This window comes from Phyllosticta citriasiana (assembly GCF_038021145.1).
Source record: "Phyllosticta citriasiana strain CBS 120426 chromosome Unknown IWZ02scaffold_24, whole genome shotgun sequence".
NCBI classification, from domain to species: domain Eukaryota; kingdom Fungi; phylum Ascomycota; class Dothideomycetes; order Botryosphaeriales; family Phyllostictaceae; genus Phyllosticta; species Phyllosticta citriasiana.
The window spans coordinates 208,099-224,819 of NW_027117301.1; the positions used below are offsets into that span (position 1 = coordinate 208,099).

Here is a 16,721-nt window from a genome sequence, read left to right on the forward strand (position 1 = left end):
ATCGAAAAGAGAACCCCGCCCAGTCACGACTCCTTTCTCTCCATCTTCCAGTACAGGTGGGGTAGTGGTGGTCGAGCAATTTTGTGCTGCAACTGCTGCAGTAAAGACCGGGAAACGGGTCGGAAAGGGGGAACGGATTGAGAATGATTGCGGTGCAAACTCTAATGGCAGATGGCGGATGGCAGACGGCGCACGAAGCTACCAAGCCTCCCTTCTCAGACCTCAGCAGGCTCGGTATGATGCGTGATCCCCAAGTCCTTCAAGCGCTCCACGAGGTTGCGCGGCAGTTTCTCCAATGTGTCCCGCGGGATGGCGTCCACAAGTATTTGGATGACGACCTTGCAATCGCGCTCGCGGTTCTCGGACAAATCCAGCAGCTGATTGTAGTCGGCGACCTCCTGTTCGGCCTTCTCTTTTGCGTCCCGACACTCGCGCTCCCGGTGCTTCGACGCCGCCATCTCTTGCTGTAGGGCGTCGAACTGGTGGTTCCGCTCAATGAGCTCTTCGGTCAGGCGCGCGATTTCTTTCGTTTTGAATTGGAGGATTGCCTCGAGGCGTGAGAGTGCCATCTCGGCTGCCTCACGGACGACGCTCTGAGCTTCCATTGTTGGTTGTTGGTGCAGAAACGCTTGTAGAAAGTGTGAAAACACCAAGTGAAAGAATCGATTGATTGAAACACAAAAGGACGGACGCAGTTGCTGTGTCGGCCACAGTGGGAGTCGTGACCACAATCTTTTGACGAAGTTTTTGACGAAGTTTTTGACGAAGTTTTTGACGAAGTTTTTGACGAAGTACAAAGCCAAAACTCAAGATCCACTCGCAGCTGCTACTGGTGGCAATACACTGCCCTATTTGTGGGCGTGAGTGCTGACTCAAGAAGTCGGTCTGCATCCATCCGTAATCGTCTGATTGCGCGCAACTGAATGGGAACAGTCGTATGAGTCCTGATACTGTTGAGACGCAGCAGGCCGTCGTGACAGGCCAGCCAACGGCGAGCTGCTTGTTATTATGTCACACCAAACTCTTGACAGGTTTTGGGTATCCTCAGGGGCTCCGTATGACATGAACCACGCCTTTGCAGGAGTGACGCAAGAAGGCTGAAACAAGGCAAGACCAATTCCTGAATATATTCATCGCAAGAACGCCGTTTTACCGCGGCCGTTTGCACCCAGCGACATTCTTCTTCAACATCAACCACCCTCCCCTCGCCAGTCAGAACCGCGCCTTTTTCGATAATGGATCCCCTCGTTCTTGAGATTGATTTGGCGGTCGCAAAAATGCAGGCCGACGGGCCCCCGGGAGCTGGCGCCCCCGGCAAGCTAGAGCTGCAGGTCCTGCGAAACGCCATGACCCACGCGCAAACGGCCAGGGACGACGAAATGGCAAAACGAGCCGAACTGGAAAGGCAGACGCACGAGACGGTCCTGGGAAAACGGCTGCAGGCTCTGAATTGTTTGGAGGAGGGGGAGAAGCTGTTGATGCGATTTGTGTCCAGCGAGGACCTCCTCCTGGAGCTGCATGCAAAGGTGAAGGAAAGCGAGCAGAGGAATTGCATCCTCAACGAGGAGGTGGAGAGGCTGCGCACGCTGTTGCAAGAGAATGATGAAGTCTACCTGGCCAAGATTGGCCTCGTTGGCAAGAAGCACGCGGAAGAAATCCTGATCCGGCTCAACGCCGACTGCAGCAACGTAAAGGAGTTGGTGCACGGTAAGTGAGTGAATGGTTTCAAAGGACTGCGAGGTGGACTGACCCGGGAGCAGTCCAGCTCTGTGGCGACACTTTTGACGGCATGAAGGTGTCTCTGACGAGGCCTGCGAGCCGAGGAAAAGAGCTCGTCTCGTGGTGGAGTGAAGCACTGTTGCGGATTGCGACAACGCTTCGCGACGAGGCCGCCGCTGGGAACGAGACTTGCGCGCGACATGATGGAGAGACAAGCGACTCGGAGCTTTGACTGTGGCACATGTACTTACTTACAGTTCGCTTCTTTTGTTGCACTCGATCAACCATTTTGTTGCTCCTTTGACTGTTTGTCGACACACTCACTTCTTTCTCCACTTGCTCTCCTCCACATGAGTATCAGCAGAACCAAGTATTCCAGGGAGCCAGACAACACCGCACTCATCTCGGAGGCCAAGCACGCCGTAAGTGAACCAACACCGACAGGGAAAAAAGAGTCCAACTGACAAACCCTCGTCCGCACCGCCAGAAATGGCGAGGCGCTACAGGCTACGAGATCCTCCGGGGTCAACAAATGAAGTGGACCCAGGCCGACCGCCGCATCTTCTGCATCTACGCGGCTCGCCACCAATGGTGCGCCGCCGATGGCGAAGACGACGACGACGAAATTGCCAGGCCAGAGTTGGAGCAGCTTCAAAAAGACATCCAAGTCTACACGGCCAGCTGGCGGCTGAACGAGGCCATCGCGGCGCAGTTGGGGCAAGCCGTCGTGCACCATCTGCACCGCCGTGTCCTGGACTACTTCCCTACCCGCAACCCAAGTTGGCCCGCCTGGACATGCAAGTGGTTCCTGGATCCCACATGGGACGGCGACATGAGCCCGCCTGGTCCACTCCCGTCGTCGCCGACGCCCCCGTTGGTCGCTGCGCTTGCGTCTGCGTGGGCGCGTCAGCGGCAGACTGACCAGCAGTTTATCTTTGCCTTCTTGCGCCGCCTCTACCACGACCTCGACGGCGATGTTGGCGCCCGCGAGGCTTTGGTCAAGCTTCGACGCGCGGTCGACGCATTCATCGTTGCGAATTCAAAACCAAGGCTCGTCTTCTGCCCGGCGGCACATCCTGGCCGTCCGCCAGTCACAGCTCCGACTCCTCCTGCTCGTGTACCGGCGGCAAAAAACAGTTTATCTCCCGTTGTGGAGGTGTATGAATCGGCCCCGGCTTCTCCTTGTGTCCCAGAGGCGCACAACAGTATTTCTCCCGTCCTGCACTTGTATGAATCAGCCCCGGCGCCTCCTTCTCCTCCTGCTCATGTTCTGGTGGCATGTAACAGTATTTCTCCTGTCGTGCACTTTTACGAATCGGCCCCGGAACATGGCGACACGGACAACGGCAGCGACGGCTCCACGGACTCAACCACTGCTACCGACGGCAAACATTCCAGAAACGTCGACTTTGCGGATTCCTCTACTGCTAGTGATGATTCCGGCGATCACGGCGACGGCCTTTGGAATCCCATAAACGAAGAGGAGCCAAGACAGCCGTGGAGGAGCATCTTTTACGCCATCCTGAAGGACGCAACTGCACCGAGGGACGATTCAGATGCATTAGATTTGGAATGGTAATGAAAACAAATCAAGTGGGTGGTGGATGGAGGTCTCGGCGCCCGTTGATTCATGCACTCGGACGGACGGCATTTGCGACGTCTCCATGTATTTAGTCTTTTGAACTCTTTCAGACATTTTGATCGACGGGCGGGATCGTTCGACGCTGACAGCAGCAGCGTTGCCAACGTCAAGGCTGGCTCAGTGGCATCTCCATATTGCTCAACACGACCAACGAACGAAGCCCATCTTTGTCGGGAAGACGATGAAATCGTCGTCGCCGTGGCCATGCATGCATGCTTCTTCTGGCTGTCGGGAACCACCAGCTGCACTGTATTGTGTCTTGGAGCTCGGCCGTGCGGCCGGGCCGGCTGCCAAGTGCTGCTGCTCCTGGGTGGGCTGCTGGTCAAGATGTTGACGGTTTCTGGGTCCATGCGAGGAAGAATCGCTTGTGTTTGTGCCAGCAAGTCGAACAGTGAATGGGCAGATGAAGAGCTATCTATCCTATTGGCGGCGGTGAATCTCGTAGCAGCTTGAATCTGCCTTGTCCTAGGAGTTTGGAAAGTCTCAGCGCGTGGAAATTGCTGCCGAAAGTATCGGCCCGCGAACTGAAGTGCAAACGCGAGAAGGCGGCCGTACTCAGATTCCAACCCGGTGGCCGCGACGTTTTCTCCTCTCCTCCTCCTTTGTGCATCAGAATCCCCACCTGAACGTTGCTCTGTCGTGGGAACTGTGCTACGTTCCTTCTTTCCCCAAGTTTCTCGATTCCAGAATCCAGAATGCCTACTCTCGTTCGTCGTGGCAGCAACAGGCCGGCGGCCACGCCACATCGGACCAGCTCATCTCCCCGAGAGAAGAAGCGTCGATTTTGTGAGTAGACATGCGTACAATTGGGCCTGGAAAATCAGAGAGGACTGACTGATTGATGCGTTTGCATTTCCAGATTCTCCAAGTCATTCTCAAGACGACTATTTCTTCAACTGGGGGAGCGACGAATTTGACGGCCAGAAGAATGACGACGATTTCGTTGCAGCAGCAGCAGCAGCAGCAGCAGCCAAGAACGAGGAGGACAAGGCGTCGCCAATGCCTCTGTCGCCGACCTCTTTGGTGCCCTAAGCTTTCATGTCTCCCGGACGTAACCTCAACCCCTTCCCTCCCGACGACTTCGCCTTGGCGGCCTTGACGAACTCGCTCCAGGCCATCAACACAGCGCGAGCCCGCGTCCAGCAGGCCCGTCAAGACCACGACGCCGCGGAAGCCGCGCTCCGCTCTACCGTCGCCGGCCTCACCAAGGCGCAGGACACAGCCAACGCTACCGACCGGGAGGCAAACAACCTGAAGAACGCTCAGGCGGAGATCGCGCGGATCTGCGAACAACCAGCAACGGTCGAGGCCCTGCGCCGCATCGCCGACCAGAACAGGCTCGACCTCGCCGGCGTGTCCGAATCCGTATCGTTGGCCAATGACGACGTCAGACTCATGGGGGAGTCCAGGGCGGACGCAGCTCAGAAATTGGAACTCGAGAAGCGCGCGCTTCACCGAGCGACGCTGGACTTGGAGCAGAAAGAGACGGCATTGGCCAGGGCGGCCTCGATGGATAGCCTGCAAGCTCTGGCGGATGCGCTCGTGCCATACTTGGAGAAGGAGAGAGGGGCGTCGCTACGAAAGAGGCTGAGGGCCTGGAAATGTTGTCGCCTCCATCACCAGCGGGCTCGGGCAAGGCCGAGGCCGAGGCGGGGAACGAGGAAACTCACTGAAAGAGGCTGCTTAGAAAATCGAAATTGCAGCGTCTGCGGCACACTGATTGTGACTTTTGGCGAGCGTCGCTTGTATGTAGCAAAGATTGTTGCATACATGGTGGTGGCATGCTGGCCGCAGAATTTGAGCAATGAGAAAAAATCTCCAAACACCAGCATTGCCAGCGCGTCGATTGGTGCGAAAGAGGCAAAAGATGTCCGGTCATTGTGAGAATAAAAAACGTGCGGCGGGCCATGTTGGGGACCGGGAAGCAGTATGCCTGTAGACTTACAATGCAATCAGTGTGTGTGGTCGAATAGACAAGACATGCAGTAGTCTAATCAGACGGCCCCAAAGAAAGAGTGTTGCAACATCATTTATTAATGTGCCTGCCTTTCTGCCCGCCCAACGGACAGACATGAGCAGAGAAATGACCTACCGACCGACCGACCGACTCACAATACTCCCTCATCAAGCTGTGGCACAGCGAAGCCCGAAGTCGTCAGCCGGGCCAGGCCAGGCCATGCTTTTCCAGCGTTGGTGTCGTTCTCACAGTTGACACAGCCATCTTGATAAATGGAGCCGACAGAAGTCCAAAGATGACAGGGAGGGAGGGAGAGAAAGAGAGAGAGAGAGAGAGAGAGAGGCTCAAAGCATAAGGCGACTCGCGAGCAGAAGAATGCAACCGAGGCAAGAAGAAGAAGAAGAAGAAGAAGAAGAAGAAGAAGAAGAAGGAGAAGAAGACGCGAGCGAGGCTGCAGCAAGGCCATCTCCATCTCCATCTTCAATCATCAGTGCGAGATCCGCCCGCAAAGCGACCGCCACCATGAATGGCGGCGTCAAGAGAAGTCATCAAACAACACACAGAGCAACGAGCTGAGTGGAAGCCTCCTGTTTGCCGAATCCGACCTGGTTGCGAACGCTGAATATGTTCGTCTTCTCGCGTGACTTGGCCCTTGAAGACGCGTCGCATGTACTCAGTCTGGTGGGTTTTTGACATACACGACACGACGCAGGGAGAGAGGTACGTGGATTGGAGCAACGAGTAAAAAGCCGTCGTGTATTCCTCGAGGGGAAAGCAAGCTAGCCAGCGGTATCTACACCATCTTTCTCTCTGAAACCACGCACGTCCTGTCCTCTCTCTTCTTCTTCTCAACCGCAATGGCCATCTAAGATTTGTCCGTTACTGCAAAAACTCGCGGTAAATCTTGTACTCTTCCTCGACCATTGCCACGGCCCTGGCCACGTCGGCGTCGGCCCTCTGCCGAAGCTGCCGGAGCTCCACGCGCTGCTCATCCAGCCAGCGGCACAGTGACTCGAGAACCTCGATGCTCGTGCGCAGCCGGTCGGCGCCCGACTCCTCTCTTTGCAGCTGTTTTTGCGCGGCTCCTAATGACTCTTGGAGCTGCTGAAGGACCTGAGTGTCTGACGCACGCGACCGGGGCAGGTGCGCCATCTCCTGCACCAACTTTTCGCGCATGGAAACATCCCGACGAGTTTCCTCCGCGCCGTCCTGGCTGTTGTGGAGTCGCCTGAGAGCCAGCTGAAGCACGCGGACCATCTCTTCGACGTGCATCGTCGCTTCTGCCAGATTGCGGGACCGTTTCTTCAAGGCTTGCGCAGCCTCAACGACGTGTTTGGCGCCTTGTCCATTCAGACCCTCCCAAGGCACATCTGGCACCAGGGACGAATAAAGACTGCTTGGCTGTAAACCGAGGGCGCGCGACAAGACATGGCGCCAGCATGCACCGTCAATGTCGGCGGGAAGGTCGGTGCGGGCAATGAGATAGAGGCAGGTGATGATGACGTAGATGCCACAGTCGTAATCGTTGGTCTGTTGAGGCGCCTTTTATCCATGTCAGCAGACGCGTGGTTGAATAAGTGGAAAACGCTCGACGTACCTTCGGGTTCCGCTGATACTTCCACTTCCCTTCGTCCCAGTCGAGACCGAGCGCGCGCACAATGGCCTTTGCAACAACTTCCACGTCTTTTCTTGTACCGTCATCGCTGACAGAGTCGAAGAGGGAAGCATGGCAGAGCTCGAGATCAAGGGAGAGCACAACCCAATGCTTCCTCTGGGCGAGGTGCAAGGGGGCCAGCACCATCGAGTTGGATTCTCGCCGCAAGATGTGAAGTTGCGAAGCCCAGGCTTCCCAGGTTTGGTTCGGTGAGGGCAATGGGACATCAACGATGCAGACGTGGTCCAGTGGTTGGAATAGACGGACAAGTGCCCAGATGCTGCGATGGCTGAGCTGCTTGGCCGGGCCTAACTGTTGGACTATCTGCTCCGTGTAAGGAGGCGGCCATTTTGGGGCATCAGTCGCTCCTTCACCCGAGTCGTCTGAGATGGAACCTGGATGGCAAGAGGCACCGCGGGGGCTTTTGGATTTGGAAAGATTTTGTTCATCATTCTGTGGCTTTTGAGCTGGGAGGGCTCCCTCTTGTCCTCCTGGGTGCTTGACGTCAGATGCTGGCGGGTTTGGCGGGTTTGGCGGACGGCGGCGGCGGACGACCGAAACGTTGGCACTCAAGTGCGCTTCTTGGAGAAAGTCGGGAAGCTTGTCTGTGTAGTTCGGGCCAGCCAAAGATGGACCCGCCCGCGTCTTGTAATTGGGGTCTTCTTCAATGATTGGCGACAGGGTTGGTGACTGGAAAAGCTGGGGGAATCGCAAGTTTCCACCAATCCGACGCCGCTTCGGCAACGCAGCTGCGGACTCAGACTCGGACTCCGAGCAGACGCGGCGTTGCTTGGTCGGTGGTTCCTTGAAGAGAATGAAATCCGACTGGCGCTTCATAGGTGCACTGGAGGACTCGGAATCAGAGCCGAAGCGGCGCTGCACCTGAGATGGTGTTTTGACAGATTCCAAAGCCTGGTCCCGGCAATTTTTTGATTCTTTCTCGTCTTGAAAACCATGTTCCTCCGCTTTGCCTGCCTTTATTCGGTTGCACGAGGGAGAGTCGTCGGCGGTTGGAGTCCTGGGTAGCTTTTGGGGGGTTTCTCCATGTCCAAAATCGTAGTCATCCAGGTATGCATCGATGGGTTCGCCCAAGGGTGATTCAGAGAGCGCCGATAGATCGCGCCGCCCCATTTCAACATCAGGCTCGCTGCCTGAATCGGACTGCGCATCTGCCCAACCATCGCCATCTGCACTGTCAACGGCATCGACCCTGATATCATCGTCGCCGTCGCGGCCGGCAGCGCTGGGGTCTGGGGCACTCGCGTCTGGTTGAGTGTCGTTGGCGGTTTCATCGCCAAGGTCCATGTCCATGTCCGTGTCGTTGGTGTCGTTATTGTGATCGATGTCCTCATGATTGTCGAGGTTGGTGTCGTCGCCGTCCGACTTTGATGGGGTTTGAGTCGAGTCTGAAGCAGGAGAGGGTAGCGCCGTGTCCTGAGCATCCTGTGGTTATCAGCTTTGCGGCACATGGAGGACGCGTGTCTGGCATCTTACCTGTTCGTGTGTCTTGGTCGACTTGCCCTTGCGACGGGACACAGTGCTCTGTGCAGTGTCGACAATGTCGCAGGCTATCATGGCCCCTTTGACGTCGCTTGTGCACCAGTCGCGCTTGTGTATGCCGCGGGCGTTGGTTTCGAGACGGGCTCGGCGGGCCTTGTCCAGGGCCAGCTTCGCTTGCGCCCAAGGCACATCTTTGCCGAGCCTTGCAAAGTTGCGCAGTGCCGTGAGAAAGTCGACCGATAGGAGTGCCGAGGCTCCAAACGCGTCGAGCAAAGCCGTGTCGTTCAGCTCCCAGGACGACTTGCCGAGGTCCTCAACGAAACACCGCGTGCGGCCAACGAGGGCAGTTGTGAGAGCGAAACAGCGGAGACTATCGGCGCTGAGGTAGCTCTTGATGTTGTTGATCTTTTGCCGTTTGGCTTCGTGGACAAGTTGGCGGAACTCTTCAGCGACGGCCGTCGACGACTTCTTCGCGACGCTCTCAAACTCCTGCACCGCGTGCAAGAAGCTGGGAGGAGGAAGTCGGAGCGACATTGTGAGGTCGGCGAGGGAGGGAAACAGCGTACATGTTGGTGCGAGGGGTGGCTGGTGAGCGGTCGAAGGATGGCGGGATGATGGATGGAGGTGGTTACACTTGGGAGTCGCAGTTGGAGGAAACAGCCAACTCGGGCCGACATAATCCTGTACGGGAAAATAATTCCCCCGAGATTTCCCTGTACAGATAAACATTTTCCTGACAGAGCTCAGACCACCCACCGCCAGGGATTCGCAACGCGGGGATCCCGTTTTTCCTCGACCACCGCTGCGCGTCAACTCCCACCCGGACAGTAATTGCGATGAAGTTTCGGACAAGCTCATTGAATACACACCGCTCAAGCTCTCACAGAATCCTGCAAACGACAGGCCAACCTTTCCACCTACCCTCTGCTTGCTGCCAGCAGCAGCAGGTTCCCCTCGATCACGAATGAAACATTTCCCCGTCGCAACACGTCGTCGAATTCAACATGGATATGTCTGCCAACTTCCCCCGCTGCATTGTACTCTTCCCCATGAGGCGTGCAGTGGTGCGCGCGAGGATCCCTTAAGCAAACGCTGTCGCCGCATACGCCGCGAGATCTCTCTTCCCTTCTCCTTGACCTCCTCTTTCTCCTCCGCCGACATCGCCCCCCCCTTCGCCTTTGGGGCCAGCCACATGCCCGGGCATTCCCCGGATCAACGAGACACAAATTGAGGGCTTCGGCAGCAAGAGGCGCTCGATCACAAAAGCCGTCGGTCGCGTCGAGCCGGAGCAAGCATGTACAGGGTGGAAAACTACATTTGCAGCAGCAAGAGGGTGACGACGACCACGGGCACGGTCGCGTGGAGAGTCAGTCGTGAGGACATGTGTACGTCAAGTGCGGTCGCGTCGCCGGGTGACGGGCGAGCGGAAGATACGACGGTCCTTTGCCCTGAGAAAACCAGAGGACGGGCCACCTTGATTCACCACCAGGGCCTGACTTGGTGATTGTCTGACTGTCTGCCGGACACCTCCGAAACACAGACGGGCAGCCCCAAAGCACCGACATGTATATGTTCCCATCCAACTGTCCTCTGCACCACCACCACCATCACCCACCTACTCCCCTCTCTTCTTACCTGCCTGCTCGAACGCACCCACGCAGCGCCATCAACAAGACAAATGCCCAAACGAAAGCACTGCCAGGCATGGCTGAGCCACGAAGGCCGCCTATGCCCCAACAGGGTGCGGCCAGGCGGCGGCGACCTTTGCACCACGCATCTCAGCAGCGGCGGTAGCAGTGGTAGTCGCGGGATGGGTCCAGTACGTACATGTCTAGTATTCGTCGGCCGACACTTCTCGCTTGCTTGCGAATTGGCCAACTGACTGGCTGACAGACGACGACGGAGAAAAAGTCGGCAAAATCAAGGAAAACCACAGAGCGCCCTCAGCAGCGGAACCGCCGTCACACCGAGAGCTCGGACGGCGACGACGACGAGGAAGATGATGTCTCGTTGGGCCTCGCGCCCGAAGTGCTGCGCATGATAGAGCTCAACCACAAAAACAACCATAATCCGAACAACGTTGGCGACGCCAACACCAACTTCAAAGCTGATGCTGCGACGGGCGAGACTCAGCAGCTGGGCAGGGCCGCCAAGGCGCAAGCTGTGCGCGTTGTCAAGGCTTTGGAGCGCATGGGGTTGTAGAATTGCATCCAGCTGCCTCTTCCACCTCGCATCGAAAACAACGACCGACCCGACCCATGCGTCTCCATCTGAAAATTCGAGCGCGATCCCCGAGGATTTTGCGGGACTGGAAAAGAGGCCAGAAAAGAAGTGAAATTGAAGTTGATGGGCGCGCTGGGCGTATTGTTGCATTGCCGCGGCGCCCCAACCTTTGAGCAATTTCCCAGCGCCTCGGTCTGTCTCTATGCCTGCCACCAACAGTTTCTTTCTTTCATCTTCACTTTGTCTTTTTCCTCTCTTCTCTTGTTTCGCAAGTCGCCAAAGGAGGATCGACATTTGATGCATGCAGCGGCATGGTTGGTTTGCACGTACTCATGTCATACCACTTTTCGTCAAGGATGGGGGCGTACACATGTACCTACCATGGATGCAACCCGTGACTGGGAAGGCGGGAGAGTAAATGCGATTTTTTTTTTTTTTTTTTTTTTTCGGTGCGGTTCCAGGTTGCGGCTCGCCATGGCCACCAATCCTCCATCAATACCTCCCCAACTCGACACCCACCTGCAGCCGTTTACAGCCTGCGCCTTATGAGCCTTTCCAACTCCCCAAAACTCCACGCCATCAATTGCATGAGTCCCACCGCTCTCTGAATACAAATACATGCACCTCTAGAGACTTCGGGCTACGCATCTTCAAGCAGTCGATGGACATGCGGGCTGCAATGATGTACGTAGCACCATTGCGTCGTCCATCCACAGCAGCAAAACTTCTTGGGGCAGCATAGCCGAGCGCGGCATCGATTATTAGAAGAAAATGTCCATATCTTTCCGCGAGAAACGCCGACCAACACGAAAAGACTTCGTGCTGCGTGGAGGGGAGAGAAAGGGCCCAGAACAAAGCTGTCGGCAGTTTTACCACATCGACTAGTGGTGCGACGAATGCCCTCGAAGGTCTACATCTAGGCGGATCCGAGTGAAAGGATCATCAATCACCATCAAGCAGGGTTTCCACGCATCATTCCGAACACCAACCACCTCCTCAACACTTTGTTTATCCTGTGTGCAAGTTTCGACCCCGAGATCCTGGACCTAGAGACCGGCACGTAAGTATGCACATGACCCCGAATAGCCACAAGCTAACAAAGAGAGACCAGAAGACCAAAAGCGCTCTCTCTAGCAAGCGCATGAGCTCGTCGCCGTCTATGAACTGCGGCTCCCCAAGGGCTGAGTCATGCTCGACCGCAGCCACCATGTCCCGCATATTGTCTCAATGCTCGCCGTGCTTGACCCACAAGGCTGCCACCACAGCGCTCACTATGACCCATACACCCCGCAAGCATGCAACCTACGCGTACACGAACGGCGCGCGGCTGCAGTCCATTGAAAGCTCAGCTTAATAGTTGCGGCCAAGGGCAGCCGGGACGGCTTCGACCAGCTTGTCCACAGTGACCAGGACGGCGGCTATGCAGCCGCTGCTGCTGCTGGGGCCGTAGGCGTCTAGGTTTCGTTCCTGTTCGTACTTAGCGTCGTCGTCTTGGTTATCTAGCTCTTCAATGACCGTTGGGCGGCTGCCAGAGTAGTCGAAGAAGGGGATAAATGCCGGAGGTTACGGCATCTAGGATGGAAGTCTTTCGACAGACGCGGGAGAGTGTGGATGGAAGGCTAAATTGAACGTCTGCGCGAAGCAGACCATGAGACGCAGCACATTTGCTCAACAGAGTGCCGTCTCGCCAACAAACTGAGAGCACGGGAAATGAAGAGTCGTTATGTTCTAAGGAGCGAACAAACAACGCCCGGCCTTAGAAACGCGCGACGCGGTTCGAGGCCCGCGACTATAACAACAGCTATTTGATTTTTCCATCTTGCTTATCAGTCCATGGACTAACTCAAATCCTCTGTCTAGTGTTAACATGCCTAACGCAGAACCGCGAAGAAAACACACACACACGGCGCAGAGGGACGCGCAGAATTACAAAGAAGATCCCAGCCTGGCGCAAAGAGACGTGCAGAACCAGCAGAGAGAAGTTCGACCGCCTGTGTTTATTGAGTGCCTTGCCCATGGGCCACTTGGCGCAGTCTCCTTCCTCCCTCTCAATCTTAAGCACAGGCTGTTGCCCTGCTCATTGAGGTGCACCGGAGACTTATTCATCCTCTAGCCTGTATGTATTCTCTCTCTCTCTTCCCCCTTCTACATGCAAGCAACAGCGAGTGTAAGGCTGGCCAAAGCATCCCCTTGTATTTTAGGGGGTCCTAAATTCTCTTAATTCTCGACGCATCTGTCTTGATTCCACCTCTCTTCTCTTGATCTCGCCATGGAACCCCTCACCGGACTCGAGAACGCTTATCGTGCTCATTACTACTTTCTCCGGCCCAAAACAAAGACTGATGCTCGCGGCTCGGCTCCTAAGCCAGAGGAAAAGGAGTCTGACGACTGGACTACTTGGTGCCATTCGCCCTATTTGCGTCGGCCGAGCTGGCTTGTCTAGCGTCTGCCAACGCAACTCCATGGCCGCTCCCAAGGCCTCTTCTCTGGGTTTCCTTCCCTTTCTTTGTCTGACACCGGACCCGGCTGCTAAGGCTTCGACGTCTTTTGCCTCGTTGCCTTTTTTTCGCCTTTGAGACTGCAATCAATTTTCTCGTCTTGTCGGCATCTCAGGTGGTTCTAGAGAGCCAACCCGGCCTACCGTACTCCATGGCTACATAGTGGTGGAACAAGCATCCTGTCTGACTTTTGCCGATTCAGATGCTGAGCGGCGGGTGAACAGGAATATTGCCTGTGACCTTACCTATCAAGCATCGGATTAGATGGACGGGTGAATAGCGCGGCGCGCTTGCTTCGCGGTGGCGTGTGTGCGTGCGTGCGTGCGTGCGTGCTTGTTTTGCCTGCCTGGGTTCCATCTCCACCTCTAGCCTGACTGAGCCCTGCAGAGCGCTTGATGCTCTGGGAGCGGTGGTTTTTGAAGGACACGCGCCAATCTCGGCCGTTTCTGCATCGCGGGTTGGCCATGGTCTTGTCTTCTTGCATCGCTGAGCAGCACATCACATCACCTTGCAGACGGTCGTCGTCGTCGTCATCGTCGTCGTTGCGCGCTCAGTGGAGTGGCACGTCGCTGTCCGCAGCGGCAGCAGCATCAGCGGCACCACTCCACCCGCAAGATATTCCAAACGCCTCAATCTATCTCTGTTTTTCTTTGATGAAATATTACAATACAGTATCCAAGGTGCATGGTGGGTGAAGCTGCAGGGGCAGCTCGCTCGCCTCACTTGGTCGGCGACAACCCAGCCACTTCTGTCCAAGTGTGTTTACAGATCAGGTCGTGCATGGGTGGGAGGAAGCGAATTATCTCGCTCCTTGCCCGTCCGGCAAGAAAAAGGGGGGCGGTGAAGGAGAAACACGAGCGATTTGCATGGATGAAGGTGGCGAGTGTTTCGCTCTGTAGGATTGATAGTAGACATGAGGACAGGCCCGGATTATAGCTAATGGTGAGCAAGCAAGCTACGTTGATTGATACGGTGGTGGCTACCTACTTGTCTTGTAATGAACGCGTCCGAAAACTCGTCTAGCTTGATGATGCTACCATTTAAAGAAAAGAGAGAGCGCTGAGTAGAAAATTGATCAATATTGAGTGAGTTCAGAGCAAGTTGCAGCTATTACCATGGAGAAATCCATCATATCTATGCCTCGGGGTCATCATCCATGCTGATTCCTCAGTCTTTGGAAGAAATATCCCATTTCACGCGACAATTTGGACAGACAAATGTTGGGTCTTCGCGTTTGGGGCCAGGCAAGAGGTGCCCGACGCAGGAGAAGTGCCAGGCGTGCTTGCAAGGTGCAACGAAAAGAGCAGTGTCGACGAGTTTATCGAGGCAGATGGAACATTCATCGGTCTCGTGGATGTTGCCGAGAAGGAGTTTGGGCTCGAGGTTGGTGTTAGGTTTGGGAGCCGGTTCCCTGCTCGTGTAAGCGATACATTCATGAATGAATCAATAGATGATGAGTTTATCTACTCGTGTTTGACGTCAGAAGGTGGTGGCTTCGAGCGGGGACGCGGCTGGCTCCGTTGGGCAAGGGCTTGTTCAATCATCGAGGCCAATATTGGATCATTTTCAAACGCCAACGCCGCGTCAAGTTGATACAGTCGACGAAATCCTACTCGGACAGGCAAGTCTGAAGGTATATGGGGAGGCCATTCGTCTTCTTCCACGAATTGGGGGCTTGAGCGGGAAGGCGGCCGGTCAGCCTCTTGTTGATGAGACTCGACAGGCGATGCCTGTTGAAGCGGCTGGCGAAGCTCATTGATGGAGGCTTTGCGGGTAGTTGTGAGCAAGGTCGGATCGGCAGGAAGCGATCTGCGAGACTTTCGTTGGCGTATCGATCCAGAGCTTTGATGACGGCGAGGATCAAAGTCTTCCTCCACAGGCACGCTTGCGTGGGGATTCGGCTGAAAAGGCTCTTGTCGGCGAGGCTCTTGCAGTCCAGTCAAGTCGATGTCCGCCACAGGTGCGCTTGTACGGGGACGCTGCTGAGGCTCGACGGGTGCTTGTCGGGGCATCGAGTCAAAGCTCGAACCAAGGCCAAGTGGCCGGCGACGCTCAGCAAGGAGTCGCTGATACTTCGCTTCATACTCTGGTTCGAGGGGAAGCGTCCGGCGGGGCTTGCGTTGGCGCTTCGAGCCAGAGGTATGACGACGGCGAGGAAATTCCCCAAGGTCTTCCTTTGTATGTGCGTCTGAGCGGGAACTTGGCTGGCTCGGCCCCTGGCGAGGTTCGGCATGGGCTTGCTCGCCAATCGAGGGAGAGGTTTGACGAGGGCGAAGGGATGGGGGAGCTGGAACATTGAAAGGGCTGCTCAAGATGTCAGCAATGATCCCACTGACGACCAAGGCACTTACTCGAGGTGAGGTCTTTGGGGTGTCGTCCTGCTTGATTGATGGAGCTGGCGAGGGTCAGGTTCGGCTTGGGCTGTCGTCCTGATTGAGCGCTGTTGAACCGGGCGAGGTTCAGGTTCAGTTGTGCTCGAGCGCGGCCGAAGCTGGCTCGGGTCAGGTCCATTCTCAGCTGCGCGTGCCCGTCTGCCATCGCGGGGCCTTGGAACGCGATTTGTAGGGCGAATCGAGACCAGTTGACGAGGAGGGCGAGGTGGGGGTGTGGGGGATTCTGGGTCAGGCTGAATGGGTCCGAGGCGCGGCGGCCTTAGCGGTGGTCGAGAAGACGGCATGATGGGATGGCTAAGATGACAGGATGGACTGCGTTCATGGTCGTGATGGGTGTGTTTCATGGTGTTGGATGTTGGGTGTTGAGTAGGGACCGACGGCGACGGCGACGGCGACGGATGCACGGAGGTTCCGCGCCGGGAGCCGCTACGAGCGCCGTACTACTACTTCGACCGTCTCTACCTACATCTTTCAATTACTGTCAAAGCCTGGAAAGGGTCTTGAATCAAATTGGGATGGCAGTTTCTAAAGGTTTGCATCTCATTCCGACTGTAAATGACTATTGCATCCACCGCTCGTTGACAGTTACCTCACAGCACAGATTGTACTGCACGCATGCCATTCAAATCTCCTCTGCCGCAGTCGCTTTGCCGGGAGGCGGAGGAGGAATTTGATTAATTAGAGAATGCTGATAACCAAGACAGAGAGTTGTCGCGTCTCGTGGTCATCAGCCATCGTCGCCGTGCGTCGCTGCAACCACTGCCGTCTTAAGCATTCTGCGCCGGGCAAAAATTGGCGAGTTCGCTTTTCTAGTCGCTGATCTGCAAGGTCAAGACGCTGGCCAGGTCGATGACGGGGTGCAAAATGGCTGGCGACGGGGTAGCGTGGGTTAGGTGTTCTGCCTGTCGATTCGCTCGCCCGTCCAACCGTCCACCACTCAATCGCTCCCCCAAGAATTCAAGGTTTCAGTCGGTCCAATCGACTCACATTGTCTTTCCAGAAGTAGGAGTCGCAGCAGTAGAGAATTGATGATGACACGAGGATAGAAGTCGATAAACTCGACGGTTGGCTGGCGTTGGACTGAGCTGTCAATCTACTCATTGGAAGGCTTCATGTTTTCCGGGCGAGAGGTTGA

The 16,721-nt window shown here is 55.9% G+C and overlaps 5 protein-coding genes across 5 annotated transcripts; 2 read left to right on the forward strand and 3 right to left on the reverse strand.

The window, feature by feature from the left end:
* The first annotated feature begins 920 nt into the window (after window positions 1-920).
* IWZ02DRAFT_161906 (uncharacterized protein) lies at window positions 921-2,101 on the forward strand. Its single transcript, XM_066762072.1, has 2 exons — window positions 921-1,707; window positions 1,761-2,101. Exons 1-2 carry the CDS (start codon window positions 1,236-1,238, stop codon window positions 1,949-1,951), a joined length of 663 nt encoding a protein of 220 aa, XP_066617572.1. The 5' UTR covers window positions 921-1,235; the 3' UTR covers window positions 1,952-2,101.
* IWZ02DRAFT_495295 (uncharacterized protein) lies at window positions 2,070-3,298 on the forward strand (the record flags this gene model as incomplete). Its single annotated transcript, XM_066770124.1, has 2 exons — window positions 2,070-2,141; window positions 2,207-3,298. The coding sequence occupies 2 exons, from the start codon at window positions 2,070-2,072 to the stop codon at window positions 3,296-3,298; spliced, it is 1,164 nt and encodes a 387-aa protein (XP_066617573.1).
* Window positions 3,299-5,378: 2,080 nt separating this feature from the next.
* Window positions 5,379-5,996, reverse strand: IWZ02DRAFT_161953 (uncharacterized protein). Its single transcript, XM_066762073.1, has one exon. It carries the CDS (start codon window positions 5,794-5,796, stop codon window positions 5,470-5,472), a length of 327 nt encoding a protein of 108 aa, XP_066617574.1. The 5' UTR covers window positions 5,797-5,996; the 3' UTR covers window positions 5,379-5,469.
* IWZ02DRAFT_161955 (uncharacterized protein) lies at window positions 5,997-9,144 on the reverse strand. The gene is made up of 3 exons (XM_066762074.1): window positions 8,467-9,144; window positions 6,916-8,415; window positions 5,997-6,860 (listed from the first exon to the last, which is right to left on the reverse strand). The coding sequence occupies exons 1-3, from the start codon at window positions 9,004-9,006 to the stop codon at window positions 6,198-6,200; spliced, it is 2,703 nt and encodes a 900-aa protein (XP_066617575.1). The 5' UTR covers window positions 9,007-9,144; the 3' UTR covers window positions 5,997-6,197.
* Window positions 9,145-14,656: 5,512 nt separating this feature from the next.
* IWZ02DRAFT_437863 (uncharacterized protein) lies at window positions 14,657-15,704 on the reverse strand (the record flags this gene model as incomplete). The annotated part of the gene is made up of 2 exons (XM_066766667.1): window positions 14,657-15,480; window positions 15,545-15,704. The coding sequence occupies 2 exons, from the start codon at window positions 15,702-15,704 to the stop codon at window positions 14,657-14,659; spliced, it is 984 nt and encodes a 327-aa protein (XP_066617576.1).
* Window positions 15,705-16,721: the final 1,017 nt, after the last annotated feature.